This window comes from Strongylocentrotus purpuratus, unplaced genomic scaffold, assembly GCF_000002235.5.
Source record: "Strongylocentrotus purpuratus isolate Spur 01 unplaced genomic scaffold, Spur_5.0 spur5_scaffold_17, whole genome shotgun sequence".
Taxonomy (NCBI): domain Eukaryota; kingdom Metazoa; phylum Echinodermata; class Echinoidea; order Camarodonta; family Strongylocentrotidae; genus Strongylocentrotus; species Strongylocentrotus purpuratus.
The window spans coordinates 12,791,777-12,807,006 of NW_022145602.1; the positions used below are offsets into that span (position 1 = coordinate 12,791,777).

Here is a 15,230-nt window from a genome sequence, read left to right on the forward strand (position 1 = left end):
TTAATGCCAGCAAAAAAAAAAAAATCAAAGTTCCTTTTTGTTTTTGCGTAGTGAAAACATTGTAATATATTGCCTCTTTAGTTCCACAAGTGTCGAACTCAACACCAACATCGGATTACCCAAAATAACCCTTTTACCGGAAATAGTGATGGCCAGGGCGGAGAACTAATGAGCAATGAAAGAAATTGTTATAGATATGTGGGCTAACTGTATTGGCATAATTATTAGGAAATTTGAATGAGTAATCATTTCTTCGTTCTTTAGAGTCGACAAAGGGTTGTTTTTGGCAAAGGTGCTCTCGGTATTGTTGATATTTATAGCCCTAATCATCATCGCAATATTACAATAATTTAACAGATATATCAAAATGATTGATTGACAGCACAACATATGGTAATTGCTATACAGCTGTTGTAGTTGCCCAAATTAAAAATGCTATTTCCATGAGTACGTATACTTGATAGAGAATAAAGCCACGGATAAGGGAGCAGCACTACCTATAATCAAATTTTGAATTTCGTTCGGTTAAAGCACAAGTAATGTAAATTTCTTGTTAAGTTTGGTATTGGAGAGTTGGGGCGGAGAGGGCGGGTGGGATGGACTGAGATAATTAAACAGGATCTAATCCGCCCCCTATGCCATCTAACGCTACATGTTTAGCGTAGGTCTCCTCTCCCCTCTTTCTCTCTCTCTCTCTCTCTCTCTCTCTCTCTCTCTCTCTCTTTATTTCCCTTCTAAATATAAATATATAGCTATATATCTACACCTCTTCCCCCTCTCTCTCACTCTTTCTGTTTCCCTCCGTCACTGTTTTTTCTTCCTTTCTCTTCCTACCTTCCTACCCCTCTCCCTCTTTCTTTCTTTCTCTCTCAGTCTTGGTCTATGTTTAAATATATCCATCAATCTATCTACCTTCACTTCACCCTCTCTACCTCCCCCTCTCTCTCCTTGTTTATCTATCTATCTACACCTCTTTACCCCTTCTCTCCCCCCTCTCTCTCTCTCTCTCTCTCTCTCTCTTTTTTTTCTCTATTTCTATCTATTCCCCGCCAATGTCTCTTCCCTTTCTCTTCCTATCCTCCTACCCCCCCCCCCCTCTCTCTCTCTCTCTGACTCTCTTTCTCTCCCCACCCCCTTAATGAATAACAACATTCAAAACAACTTTTAAATTCTTATCGTCGTAATCGTTTATTGAAAAATAATAAATAAGTAATATTCAAATTTATCCATTTTCCAAAATTCTCAGTCGTTTTTTTTTACTGGCTTCTTCGCTTTCTTGGGGGCTGCCTGTAAATTTGGTAATGATCAAGTGGTGCATGAGGTCATGAACCTAACACAAATGAGGTCAACTTGAAGGGATAATATGACGAGTATGGAAGTCATACAAAATGCATCAACGAGCTAAAAAAAAAATAACCCAAGGTAAACTCATTTTTTTTCTTCAAACAAGCATGAAACCAAAATAAGTTTTCGAAGTCAAATGAAATGACATGTATTGAGTTTAAAGCAAAAGCTACTTAAAGCTACATTCGTATGTTTGGGGCAAGGATCACCAACAGTTTACAAATCTCCTGTAGCCCTCGGTGTTTTCATAAAAGAACTTACTCAAATTGAAAGTTTGCATCATAATTAGAAACTAAGTATACTGATTGATATTTTATCTATTTCTTTTTCGTAATCATTTTAGAAGACATGTATTTCACCATAATCAGTCAAAAGAGCGGGGTGACCAGAAATGTGGGACTACTGCAATTATAAACTTTAATTCTTTACGATACAAATTAAATACTTCATTTATTATCAGCGCCCAAAGTCGTAATTCGTGTGATATTGGTACTCAATGAGCGATGTAATTATTGTAATCAAGCCTCGACTAAAGCTGTCACGGATATACAGCCTTCTTCCAGGGGAGCTCAGAATACTGAAGGCCTTAATAATCAATTTGGCTCCACAAATAAGGCACCATTTATTATCATATTTTAGACTAATATATTGTAGGTAAAGACATATAAAACAGGTATATTAAATGACCTAATTTGAATGGAAACTACAGAATGCAAAAAAAAACGGCGGTCAATTTGTGCACGAAATTTGTTTTAATAAATTGCATCCCGCGTTGTCCATTTCAAAACTTTAATGCTTACTTTCAGTATTGTCAAAATCGTTCATATTTTTAAAGGCCAAAATGGTCTACATCAGAAATTGATTATAATATGAACCTTTCTTCTATTTCTGCTCATTTATTCATAGCATTATGAACCAAAATCATGGCAAGAAAATAGTCATAGTTTTGAGTAAAACAAAAATATGCTGCCAATTTTTTTTGTTGAAATTAGATTAAAAAAATCCAGCGCCAGGACAAACACCACCTCCCCACCTGACTATATCGCATTCCGAAAAAACGTACTGCAAATTGATATAACCATGGACCTACTACGACTCACTCTTTTTCCTAGGAAGTGGGTCATTCCTATTCGAGTCCGGGGTGCAGTTTATCCGAGTGTTTGTTGTCCCATAGGCTGTCCGTTAGAAAGCTGTCCGCGGACTGAGCTGGCGTAACGCCTTGCATTCTGACACGTATTTGCAGTCTTGGTAATGTGAATTCTTTGGTGCAATACTTATGACTGAAATGTCGTACATGTTTAAAATTTAGAGTGATAATGAAAGTAATAAATATATATCAGTTCGTATAGTTAAGCTATTACACAAATATACCCTGCTGCAATGACAACACACTGCTAATTGAGAGACACACAATAACAATATATTCAAAAGCTACTAAAAACAGGTACGTATTCCTAAAAACTTTGAGGACAGCAACAGATAAGGTTTATTTTATGTCTAGTGGTAGGTTATTCCAAATCTTTAGAACGGCGCAACTGGAAGCGCATTCATGGACATTGGAATTTATTTTTGAAGTAAGATACAAAAACCGATATTTTCAATTCCAGTTCAATTTAATTCAAATGGTACATGAAAGCAGGGACATGCATGTCCCTGATGAAAGTGAGCAATTTTATTTGAGTGCGGTAACAATAAATTAGAGGAAGATGAAAGTGAGTTATGCCTATGCATCAGCAGTTAGGAGTAAAATGAGATGATGGCGAAAACATTGACGATGGCGACGACAATGATGATCCTGATCAATGATTATGATGACGCAGATGATAATGCGGATGATGATGATGATGACGACTCCGCTGACGACGTCGACGATAATGACGGTGATTATGGGTGATGAAGATGACACAATAAATGATGACGATGATGACGATAATGTGGATGATGATGGACGCCAACGATGATAATATAGATGACGATGACTTCGATGCTCTTGATGATGATGACGATGCTAAGGGATGTTTTTTTACTTCGAAAATCGATGTTGATGCGAGGTAGCTACATGTAGATCTATGTAGTGGCGGGGCGGACGGTGTTAGGGGCGGCATTCGGTGGATTGGCGGGGGCTGCAGGTGGGAGATCTGTAAACAGAATAATAACAGTGAAAGTGATAATTATGTTGAGTAAAATGACAGGGGTTTTCCAGAATGTAACTTTAGGGCAATTTCTATACCCGATTGCGTTTCGGTTATAAATCAAGAGATCCCCCCCCCCTCCCCCCCCCCCAAAAAAAAAAAAAATTGCTTCGTCTGTTAAAACGATGTTCGGCGGGAACCATACGTTCAGATCATGAAATTGAAGGCCCACTTATGTGTTTCCCTGGCCTTCGTGTTTCGTGCCCATCAGCGAAGCTACTCCATTATATAAATTAATTCTCTTTGCGTGTGCTTACCTAAAAAGGGGTGTTGACAAAGTAACATTATTATTATACAGCCTCATCGTATTTATTGCTATGTTAGAGGTCATTGTGTGTTTGTAGACGGAGCAATTAGCGACCCAATCGAATGACGGCGGAGAGAGAGAAGAAGAAAAAAAAAGATCTAAGAGATATACGTGTACATATATCGGGACATATATATTTATATATGATACGACCTTCGCGTGACGCTTGTGCTTCCGTCAATGGTTTGACGCACGCTTTGCCGCACTTGCTAGTACTATACCTCTGCATTTGATGATGTTGTTACCGAAGGAACACACGCTATCCATCAGCTCGCATTCACTCCTGATGGACATGCCGCTGACGTAACAAAGGGAATTCAATTTTGACTGCTTGAGATACTCCAGGACGTTGTCCTCGATGGTGTCAGCGTCGACGTTCTTCATCGTAGGCTGAACGTTGTCGAGTTCGTCGATGAATTCCTCAATGACGCCGTGGCTGCACTTAGGACCCTCCTCCTTGAGTAATTCCCTGTAGACGGTGCATGTTTGTCCAATCATCTGAGTAATCTGCGATTGAGGTGTCACTGAATAAAAAAGGGGTGGACGGAGAGAAGTAATTTCAGTGAGGGATGGAAAGTGTCTATTTATGTGCTGTACGATAATGGTCAGTTTAAAGCCCCTCTGCACTAGTTTGGGCAGGAGGGATTAGACCTGCATGGTCACTGACAGGTGGTTATCTAATCAAATCAGCTCTCAATTCATGAATTAACATGAAAAAAGGGGACAATGGGGGGGGGGGTGGCCAATGGTCACCGATTAGGCATTGCTTGCTATATAGAGGGCGCAAGTAGCTATAAGTAGTGCAATGGGGCTTTAATGCAGCAGCTTTTAATGAACAAACAGACAAAAAATACCCCCAAAAGGATGAAATATTTCGACAAAAAAGATTAACTTTCAACAACAACAAAATCAGGAGACAACTATCGTGTTTTGTAAAGAGATGCAATTATGTGCTAAGGAAATCAAAGGACTTCTTAAAATAATACTATAGTACAAACTTATCTATATGTATGATCATTTCTTGTAACCTTTTGAAGGGGGAATCGGGTAGGTTTTACAACAACGGAAACGGTTTCATTTTTATGTGTAAATATTGCATATCACTCTTCATTCTGCCTGAATAAGGCAGGCCAACCCTTATCGAAACTACACTGTTGCCAATAAAGTGCGAATAAATTCAACCCCTTTTTTTCATGAAGTGATTGTGAGGATATGTTTTATTTCTTGCATCTTCTCTGAACTTTTTTGACCAATCTAAAGAATCATAGAGAGAGAGATCAATAAAGTTCTGAGAAATTATAAACTTTATTTTATCAAGAATAAATCATAGTGTCACAATCGTTCAATGAAAAGAGGTAAGAAAATGATATTCCAACTTTATCGTCAACAGTGTACTAATCAGGAATGGAAGCTGCACAAACCCCGCCCTAACCAGACCTTGTCGAAGATTAGCCTTCTGCTACACAAGTTATAGATTTTCTTCTTCAAAAAGTTGCCTCCGAATTTTATTCAATTTGAGCACAAGCCTTTTCTCATCATATTCAGAATACATGTTGGTATTAGGAAATATAGTCCTTTTTAGGGGAATTTCCAATGTGATATTCTTCAAAAATTTATATAAAATAGACTAAAAATGAGAGAGCTCAAATCCTTTTTCACCTTCACAGAACCACTTTCTTCTCTTTTTAAGAAAAAAATAATCGGCCCAAATGTTCAGCCTTTTCTCGTCATTAGAATACTGACATGTTGGTATAATTAAAATAATAATCCCTATTAGGGGGATTTATAATGTGATATAAGTCAAAACAAATATATAAGACTAACAATGAGAAAGGTCACATGTTAATTTTCTTTCACCTTTACCAAACATCAACTTTCTCTTTAAAAGTAAAATCATGGGATCACACTTACGTTGTCCGTAGACGCCGGTTATTGCCATTACGGCCAAGGTGATGAAAACTGTGAGTTGAGTCTGTAAATTCAATCAAACAAAATTTAGATTAGATTCGTTTCGTTTAAACCTTAGCTTCATCATAGGTATGCTAACGAGGATAGTGTCAGAGTGACTTTGTCAATCTATAAATCAAATGTTAAAGCCCCTCTGCACTAGTTTGGCCAGGAGGGATTAGACATCCCTGCATGGTCACTGACAATTGGTTATCTCATCAAATTAATCCGCTCTCAATTAACATAAGAAAATGGGGACCATGGGAGACCAATGGTCACCGATTATTCATAGTTTGCTATATAGTGAGGGCAATTAGCTGTAAGTAGTGCAGTTGGGCTTTAAATCAACATTCACACGGGCTGCGAGGAGTAAAAGAAACATTTTCAAAAGTTTAGATTGACACTTTTGGCGTGCTGGATCCAATTTCATCAAGATTGAAGCGAGCATGTAAACAGTGTTTGTTGCCATTTTGAAAATGCTGTCACTCGTCGATCGGTCCTTGTAAATGCAGAAGTTTAGATTATTTACGTTTTTTGCTTTTAGACTATCATGAACTAAATGTGGTTGAAAATTAAGGTATCGCTCAATCTTTTAGGGTCTAATTGCAGAAGTGAGCAAGTATATTTCCTCATTATGCACCACTACACCATAGTGGCCCGAAGTCACAAAGGAGGTTTGTCGACAAACAGAGGTTTATGTACGTCATAATAAAATATTATGACGCGCTTTGACGCGTTTTTTTTACAAACCTGGTTTGTAAAAACGCGTCGAAACGCGTCATATGACGCACGAAAACCAAGGTTTGTCGACAAACCTCCTTTGTGAATTCGGGCCAGTGAAGCTGTAAGCCAGGGTCTGCTCGTGTATTTACAAGATACATGCACGTATACAAACAACAACAAAATTAATTTGGCCTATGCATCATGGAAAGAACTAAGACCGTAGTCAAATCAATCTGACTGATACCAGGAGGGTGTTTCACAAAGATCCTAATTTGAACTTATCTCTAAGTTGGACTTAACAATTATGGAAAGCCGTTAGCGTCTATGAACATATTTTGTAAAGGTTATTTTAAAAGGCACAAAATGTTGAGTCAAAACATTAATATTTTCTATTATCAAGGAGATTGCATGTTCTTGATGTGGAATTTATAAAAAGTCTAAAATACTTGAATTTTCACTTTTGAATATTTTATTTTAAGGCTACAAATGGCTTTCCATACCTTTTAAGTCCTACTTAGAGTTAAGTTAGACTTAGGCTCTTTGTGAAACACCCCCCAGACCGAATGGAACTACACTATTAGTTATTACCTTGCATAGCTAAAATCGACCGGTCTGTACTCGGTGGGGAGCCAATTAATACATGTAAAAGAAGTTTTAACAAGTTTAACAATCAAACGAAATGCTGAACTAAAATAACTTTCGGATAGAAAAACAGTGAAAGGAAAGGAGAAAAGTTATTATTGGTTGACTTACCGAAGTGGCCATTTTGGAAGATGTGTAGTTAGTCGATGAAGCTCGAATAAGAAAACTCAAAATCTGCTCTTGATGCATATCAGGAATCGAATGAAACTGTCACAAATATTTCCTCTATTTATACTCTCAAAATGCCTCAAATCTTGCCATGATTGAGACTTTATTGAACAATCTATTTTCTAGGAGATCTTAAAGATATCGCGGGGATGAATAACCGCGACCACATCATTGTTTTCTTTTTCTTTCAACGACCGGAGAAAGCTAGCGCAATGCCAATTCCGTATTGTAAATCGTGAAACACATTCCAAGGCCAAGTCGTCTCATTCTTTGATATTCACAGAATGCAACCATTCAATAATTGTAGAAACAGATACATTATTTAATTCTATGTATCATCGACCTTCACAGTTCTATTGTGCATAATTTATTATCTTGAAACAGACTCTTAATGATAACGATGTGAATGCACTCGGCAAGGTACCTCAAACTCGCATTGCATTGCCAGGAATTGTATAATAAATACATGAGGCCCTTTGTTTTTCTTTCCTGGCTAAACTTCAAGTGACTTGAACAATACAAAAAATAGGCACATCTGTTCGCTTCTCAGGAAAATAGGAATTACTGCAATGTTGATTATTTCTTTTAACAATTTAAATTATTCTGATCGTAAGGAGGAATCACTGTTGTGTTTTTTTTTGTTACAGGCCATTGGCTTATTAATGCCTGGGACAATTTTATTACACATTGTATCTTTGTATTTTATGAATTTAATAGATTAATGGAATTGAAAGAATGCATGATATTTTCAAAAAATCTTCTTTCCTCGTGTGAGTCTCCGTTTTACATATAATAGTTTTTGTAATTTGTCTTTTTTTTGTATAGAAGTCGAAGTACTTATTTTGCATAGCATAGAAGTTCAAGCTGACATTTATTTCATTCATTATCATAATGCCAAAAAAATATTTACACAATTTAAAATCACAAAATAATAATACACGGAAGAGGAGACAGTTTACAAATAAAAAAAAAAACTTTATTGGTTCTGCCACCATAATTAAAACATGAAATACAATTTATACAATGAGTATACAGAGAAACAAAACAGAACGAGAAAACAATGATGAAATAAAATACTGAGAGAAAAGTCTGGTTATAAATAGATTAAATTGAAATTCAATTCAATATTAGTGATTTTGATCACCTTTTGAAGACATTTAGTGAAGGGACTGCATTGTATATTTAAACTTTGGGCCCTTCGTAAAATCAATTATAGTTGTTAGCTGCATTAGTTCTACTCAACGGTAACTGAAAGTAATAGGAACTAAGTGTGACAGACATATTTATCGGGTAGGCTAACAAACTCACCGTACGCGTGTGTGTGAAAATCATAGAGGTGTTAGTAAGCAAATAATTACCGTTGGTGAAGGTAATGGGACAAACTATCACTTCCGAGGCGATCTGGGTGTAGCGATCTGTCCGAAGCGAAGCTGAGGAAAGATAGCGTATATATTCTGATCGACGAGGAAGTGATAGCGTGCCATCGCCTGAAACCAAAAGGTGATTATTTGCTTTATATTCCACATCTAAAACAATTTAACTACAAAAAGAAAAGGACGTGTATGCATCTAAATGAAAGACACCTAGGCCCAAATTCACACCAAAAAAGTTTAAATTTAACCCAACCCCATGAGAGTACGATGCGCGCATGTGTTTTCTTTAACTGCGCTCATTGGGAATGCACGCTTAATTACGTCTATTTTAGTGCGCTTTTGGATAATCTTCAGTGAAAGTGCGTTGCCCTGTGTTGATAGTACCTCTATCTTCAGTGAAAGTGCGTTACACTGTGTTAATAGTAGTACTATCTGCACAGTGTAACGAACTTTTTGCTTCTCCCATCAATTATGGGCGAACTATCTTTCATCACGTGATTTACTTTTGACCAATCGTAGAGCAAGATTCTTAGTATGTGGGATATAATAGTATATAGCTCTATGGTAAAAATAAATGTCAAGTGTCAACTTTTAGGAATAGTGCCATCATCAGTTGAACCTTGGTACATGTGCAAATTGTTTTGTTTACGAAATTTGATTTTGATCTCCACCACACCAATGTCTGCCTCCCTCTACTTACTTGCTGAGATGAAGATTAATTATTAGCAGGGGCGGCGATTTCTTTTCATGACCGGTGGGGGGGGGGGGGGTGGCGAAATGCGAGGGACGAGGGAGCAGTGGCGTTATGAGCAAAAACGTGTTTTTTTTGGGGGGGGGGGCAGAAAAAAATCCGCATCACCACCACTCTTATGGCCCGGTCCCACTGGCCGATGGACACAACACGTATGCATAAAGGACACAGCGGACGAGCAAAATTTCGCGGGTGGCTCCATCCGTTTTCATCCGCTCCAGAAATGGACAAAATTGGCGAAAATTGGCGAAAACAGAACGGAAAATAACGAACGTGGGTAGTATGACGCGGGGATGTTAAACGGATGTTCATCGGAAGCCTAGCGGATGAAAGCGGATGGAAGTGGATGACAGCTTTGAATACTTTATATACGAGATGCATACGCTAACATCCTTTCTATTTCCGTGCTACTAACGATGTATAGACGTTCCGTGTACCTTATCTTTCCTCCCTCTTTCCGTTTTCAGCTGCAGCGGATGTGAGTTGCAAGGATGCCCAGAAGATGCAAAGAGGATACAGCGGACGTTTAACGGATGATAACGGACATAGAACGTTTGTTGCCCGTATTTGTCGCGGATTTACATCGTACACGGCGGAAGATCATCCGTTCTAAAAGTTTTGTGCAGCTCAAAACTTTTTGCGCGGATGAAATCACAGTGGACGGATGCTCGATGGATAGAGCGTATGAAACACGTATGCAATGAGTACACAACGGATGCATAGCGTTTTCCAACGGATGGCAAGATTTTGTTACGCTTTACATCCTCTTTGCATCCGTAAGTGCAGTGGGACCGGGCCTTTACATGTTACGCAGGCCCTGGGACCGTTTTTCAAAGGGGGCTAAAGTATTTACGATCAGGTAGAGCAAAGCAAAGCAAAGTTGAGCGTAAATTGGCGTGGGGTCCAGGAGGAAAGCCCCGGCGGGTGTCAAGGGGCGGAGCCTCATGAAGCTCAGGGGTTTTATGCATTTAATTACGATCACATGAGCATATTTTTATACCTTATTTGTGACACTGGCATGCGGGTCACTTATTGGAGTGGGTCCAGGGAGCGGAGCCCCCAGAAGCTCAGGGGTTTTAGGCATTAAATTACGATCAGATGAGCATCCAGGGGCTGCCTTAGGGACCTTGGTGCAGGGTCCAGGGGGCAGAGCCCTCGGAAGCTCAGGGTAAAATCATGCCATTTCAACAACATTTGTAAATCACTTGTATCGAATTAGAAATAAACCACGTTCGCATTTTATTTTTGGGTGAGCTGCCCCCAAAGCCCCCCCCCCCCCCAATCAGTACGCAAGTGTGAGGTATAGCATAGTGAATGAGAGGGGTGAAGGTGGCGGAAGTGCCTACCCCTCACATGTTTTTGAAGTTTTGTTGTATTAAAAAATTACGTTCCTTAGCAAAACTATAGTATAATAACAAGCAATATCATTTTCTCACACTTCAATATTCTTGGTATTCACTTGTAAATTTTGAAGGATATTATTTAAGCGAGGGAGCGTATAGCTACCGAGCGAGAAGACTTTTGCATTTTTATTTGTGTAAACGCTGCACTCTTTGGGTCCTCCAGAGCCTGAAAGTGTGTAGCAGTCTTTAGTCAGTATTTGCTATACATTTGTTTTGTGTGCACTTTTTCAAATTTTGAGGGGGGGGGGGGGACAACCCCCCCCCTAACAAAAATTGAGGGGGACGTGTCCCCCCGTCCCCCGGGATCTCCGCCTCTGATTATTAGAAAAGAAAAGGAGCAGGTGTCAAAGTAAATAGGGCAATTATCAGAGGGTAAAAAGGGGGCAATTCTCGCACCTGAAAAGGGGCACTTACCAGAGATTAAAAAAGGCAATTATACGAATGGAAAAGGGCCATTTGTCGGAGGTGAAGGGGCACCTATCATATTTTAAAAGGGGCTTTTACGAAAAGGGGAAGGCTATCTTAATAAGATGAAAAAAGGTTATTCTTTCCAGAAAGGAAAAAGGGCACTCAAGCGATATGAAAATGGGCACTTGTTGAAGAAACTGGGCTACTTTCATATTTTATTAGGGGCACTTTTCAAAAGGAATAGGGGCATGTGTCAAAATTAAGGGGCACTTATCATAGATGAAAAGGGGACTTGTCTAAAGGGGAAGGGGCACTTCTTACTGAAATGGGCACTTTTCATATGTAAAAGGGGCAACTTTGGGGTATTTTAAAATATGGGGCACTGTGTCCTTCCCCCTCCCGGGAGCGTCGCCTCTGCATTTCATCATTTTTCATTATGTATCAACTTAATATAGACGATTTGCCAAGTGTTTTCACTAAATATTAAATATGTTTTTTTTTAATGGTGACATTCATTCTCATCCCACCAGGCAATCACTCGATTTTCATCTATCCCCTGTACGCACCGTTCTTGCCTTTAAATGCACACTGTCCTACTTTTAGCTACTTGCTCCCTCTATATAGAAAACTTCCCCAATCGGTGACCATTGGTCCCCCATGATCCTCTTTTTCTTATGTTAACTAAGAGCTGAGTTGATGATTAACCACCTGTCCAGTGACCTTGCAGGGCGGTCTAATCCCTCCTGTAAACTAGTACTGATAAGCGTTAAAACAATAACCAATAAACAGGACCTTCATTTTGGAACAGATAATTTAAAGGTAATACAAAGTTTTGGGAAATTTTGAAAATTGGGTGGATAGTGAATCTTTACAATTTTGATACATTTGGATGCCCCTGTCATGTTTTATAAGCACTAACAAAATTAGCACCTAAAACACTTCTGTTTTCAAGAAAAATTGAATATAAAAATTTACCGGTGCTCCCGGTAAATTTTCGGGTGTTTTTCGGGGAAATTTTGGAAATTTTGAACAAAACAGACCCATGTATGGTATTTTTATTAATGGGACCGATGATAGGGATTTTTGTGAAAAATTGACCCAATAGAGCGGCACGTACACCCCCGAGTTTGTCTTAATAATATGTGAGTACCCTCCCCGAATAATATCCTTCAAAACGTAAAAATAAATATTGTAGAAAACGTGTAATCCGTTGGTATCATAGTGATACCAGCGGAATACAGATTTCCCCTGCCATTTCGCCACCCCTGCCTGTCATAACCAAATCTGATTAGCCTACCCCCCCCCCCCCCCCAATGTAGGAAAGTTAAATGAGAAACTTTGATTGAGGAGTAACTACCCAAAATGGCAAGCTTGACTCTGCTATCAATACAGGGCCTATATGTTTTGTCTATATAAGCCAACATATTAAATATTGAAAAAATGTAGGGTTCTTAAATCACGGGAAGATGTTAAAGTTAGGACTAGATCTACGGGGTAACTAAATTTTCAGACGCTCGATCTGGAAAAACACACTCAGAACAGCTGACGGAATAGAACAGAATAAAACAAACCAAACCAAAACAAAGCCAGCAAAGCGAAACTAACAAATTAAATCAAGACGAACAAAACGGGAAAAAAACAAAAAAACAAAACAAAAACAGCAGAGGAGAAAAGGCCCGAGAAAAATAAGAAAAGAAAATGAGAGCAAGTAAAACATTAAAAAAAATATTAAAAAAAAAAAAAATTAATAGGGTCTAGATCTATGCAAATTAAAAAACTTTATACAAAAAATGAAAAGATTACGCGGATTAAACTACAAAATGAAAGGGCGAAATAGAATGATACCGGAAATAGAAATATCAAGAAATAAAGGCCTAAATCAATAAATAGATTGAAGGGGGGAGGGGTAACTTTATTTATCTCTTTCCTTATTTTATATTTTATTCCTATTCTTTCAAACAAATTCCAATCCAGGTGGCCTGGTTCTACGCTGAACGCAGGCTAGGCTAGGCCAGCGCACACGGGCGGCGGGTCCTTTCCGTACGGTTTACGTACCGCAGAATTAAATAATTATGTGTCGCGTAGGCTAGGCGCGCGTACACATGCTATAGATCTAGGCTATTTTTATGGAATGGCAATCGATATCCTCCTACGTTACTCAAGCTCCATGTCTTGAATTATTGATGAGGAATTCTTGAGCTAAACCGTCACAAAAGGACATTGGATTAATGCTGGCCATTCTACAATAATATTGTCCGTCGATTTATCAGGGATAATTGCTTGAAATATCTGGAAAACTGGGCATTGCAGTGGCATTGCCGGTTGTGGATTTTCAGGGAGAGTGGTCCATGCACGCACGGCATTGCATGCCTTCGTTGTGATTAGAAATTCGACGCCATAATAATACAGGCCGAATGCACTGCTTTGGAAGGTTTTGCTGTGTACAACAGAAGGCGACGCCACGACATCCGCAGTGCATGCACACAATCTACATGTAGCCGCCAGCTTGCTGCCGACTGCAAATGGTAAAGCATTATCAATCATCCCATGTAACTAAAGCTACATTTAGTATAGTTAACTGTTGGTAGTAGGCCACCATCATGTAGGCCTAGGCCTAGTTACATGATGTAGATCTAGACTAGATCTTGTTAAACTTAAAGTCCATCTTCAATATTGGCATCAAATTGGTTCAATGTTCTGTGAAAAAAAGAAAAATGAAGGAGAAAAACAGGGCCTATTAATTATGAAAGTGTTCAACTTCTTTGTGTTTGTGTGTGTGTGTGTTTAAAAAAAAAAGGTTGTTGTATTTAATTTGGGTGAGGAGTCTTGAGGACTGGATCTATTAATTATAAAAGCAATGTTTGTGTTCATGCTGTGTTTTTTTTGTTCTTTTTTTCTCTAGATTCTAAGAAGACTAGTCTAGAGTTCATTTTGTCCATTTGGAAGTAGGCTAGTCTAGAGTAGACCCTACTCTAGTCTATGTCTTTATAAGTTTGTGTAGAATATGAAAAATCATGAATCAAATATCACATTCCTTTTTTGTTTTTGGGGTATTGTGCGCGTATTTTTAGTATGGACAACCCATCTTGACTTATAACCCAAACAAAATAATTTCTGATTTACGCGCTAACATTGTGACAGTATAGACAACTATCACTGTTGGAAGTAGACCGAAAGTTTCAGTCTCTATACCGTCAGTTGTTCCACTGAGACTACGTCTGGCTCCACTAGACCTCCGGTTATAGAGACAGAACGATCGCCTATGCCTGTGATAACGCCATTACGAACGTGTAGATGGCGCACAGTTTTTCCTTCATAATCATTTTGCCTTCGGCGTAGACTAGAAGGGATGAGATTGACGACAGCGAGAGTTTAACACGGCTTGCAAGATTTTCAACATGGATGTCGATTTTGACCCATAATTTCCTTAAAAGGGACCATTAAACGGATTATTTCAATCAAGTTTAGTAAGTGGAACCGATGTATTATAGCCTAGGCTTATGTAAAATTGGATATGCACGAGGTAAAATGACATTTTGGGGGATTTTGGGGGCATAACAATACGGCCGTGGCAAGTTTGTTCATGTTTGTGGGAGGGGCCTAACGGCTAAAATCTAGCCGTGATATCTTCAACATAGGCTGGCATAGGCGATCGTTCAGTCTCTATAACCGGAGGTCTAGTGGAGCCAGACGTAGTCTCAGTGGAACAACCGACGGTATAGAGACTGAAGCTTTCGGTCTATGTTGGAAGATGATCCAACAGTACATGTACATGTATAAACCTTGAGGATTTTTACATCTTGAAATTCGCAAACATGGACACGGACACTTTCAAACTCTTGTACTGTACATACTGTAGGCCTTTTAAGGTCTGTCTTGGAGTACGGACAAGCTGCATGGTCACCATACAGGATACTTGAACAGAAGAGACTTGAAAGTGTCCAACGAAGAGCTACAGAGATGGTACCTACA

The 15,230-nt window shown here is 38.8% G+C and overlaps 2 protein-coding genes across 3 annotated transcripts in view; one reads left to right on the forward strand and one right to left on the reverse strand.

Annotated features, from left to right (window-relative positions):
- Positions 1–2,688: 2,688 nt before the first annotated feature.
- On the reverse strand, positions 2,689–7,407 carry LOC105445582. Its single transcript, XM_030987743.1, has 4 exons — positions 7,267–7,407; positions 5,755–5,815; positions 4,065–4,367; positions 2,689–3,482 (listed from the first exon to the last, which is right to left on the reverse strand). The coding sequence occupies exons 1-4, from the start codon at positions 7,342–7,344 to the stop codon at positions 3,412–3,414; spliced, it is 513 nt and encodes a 170-aa protein (XP_030843603.1). The 5' UTR covers positions 7,345–7,407; the 3' UTR covers positions 2,689–3,411.
- Positions 7,408–13,366: 5,959 nt separating this feature from the next.
- The window catches only part of LOC373478 (synaptotagmin I), a 38,105-nt gene continuing 36,241 nt past the window's right edge, over positions 13,367–15,230 (forward strand). For both annotated transcript variants that reach the window (XM_030987725.1, XM_030987727.1), the window contains exon 1: positions 13,367–13,783. The gene's annotated coding sequence lies outside the window, so the exon portion shown is untranslated. The remainder of the gene's footprint in view (positions 13,784–15,230) is intronic.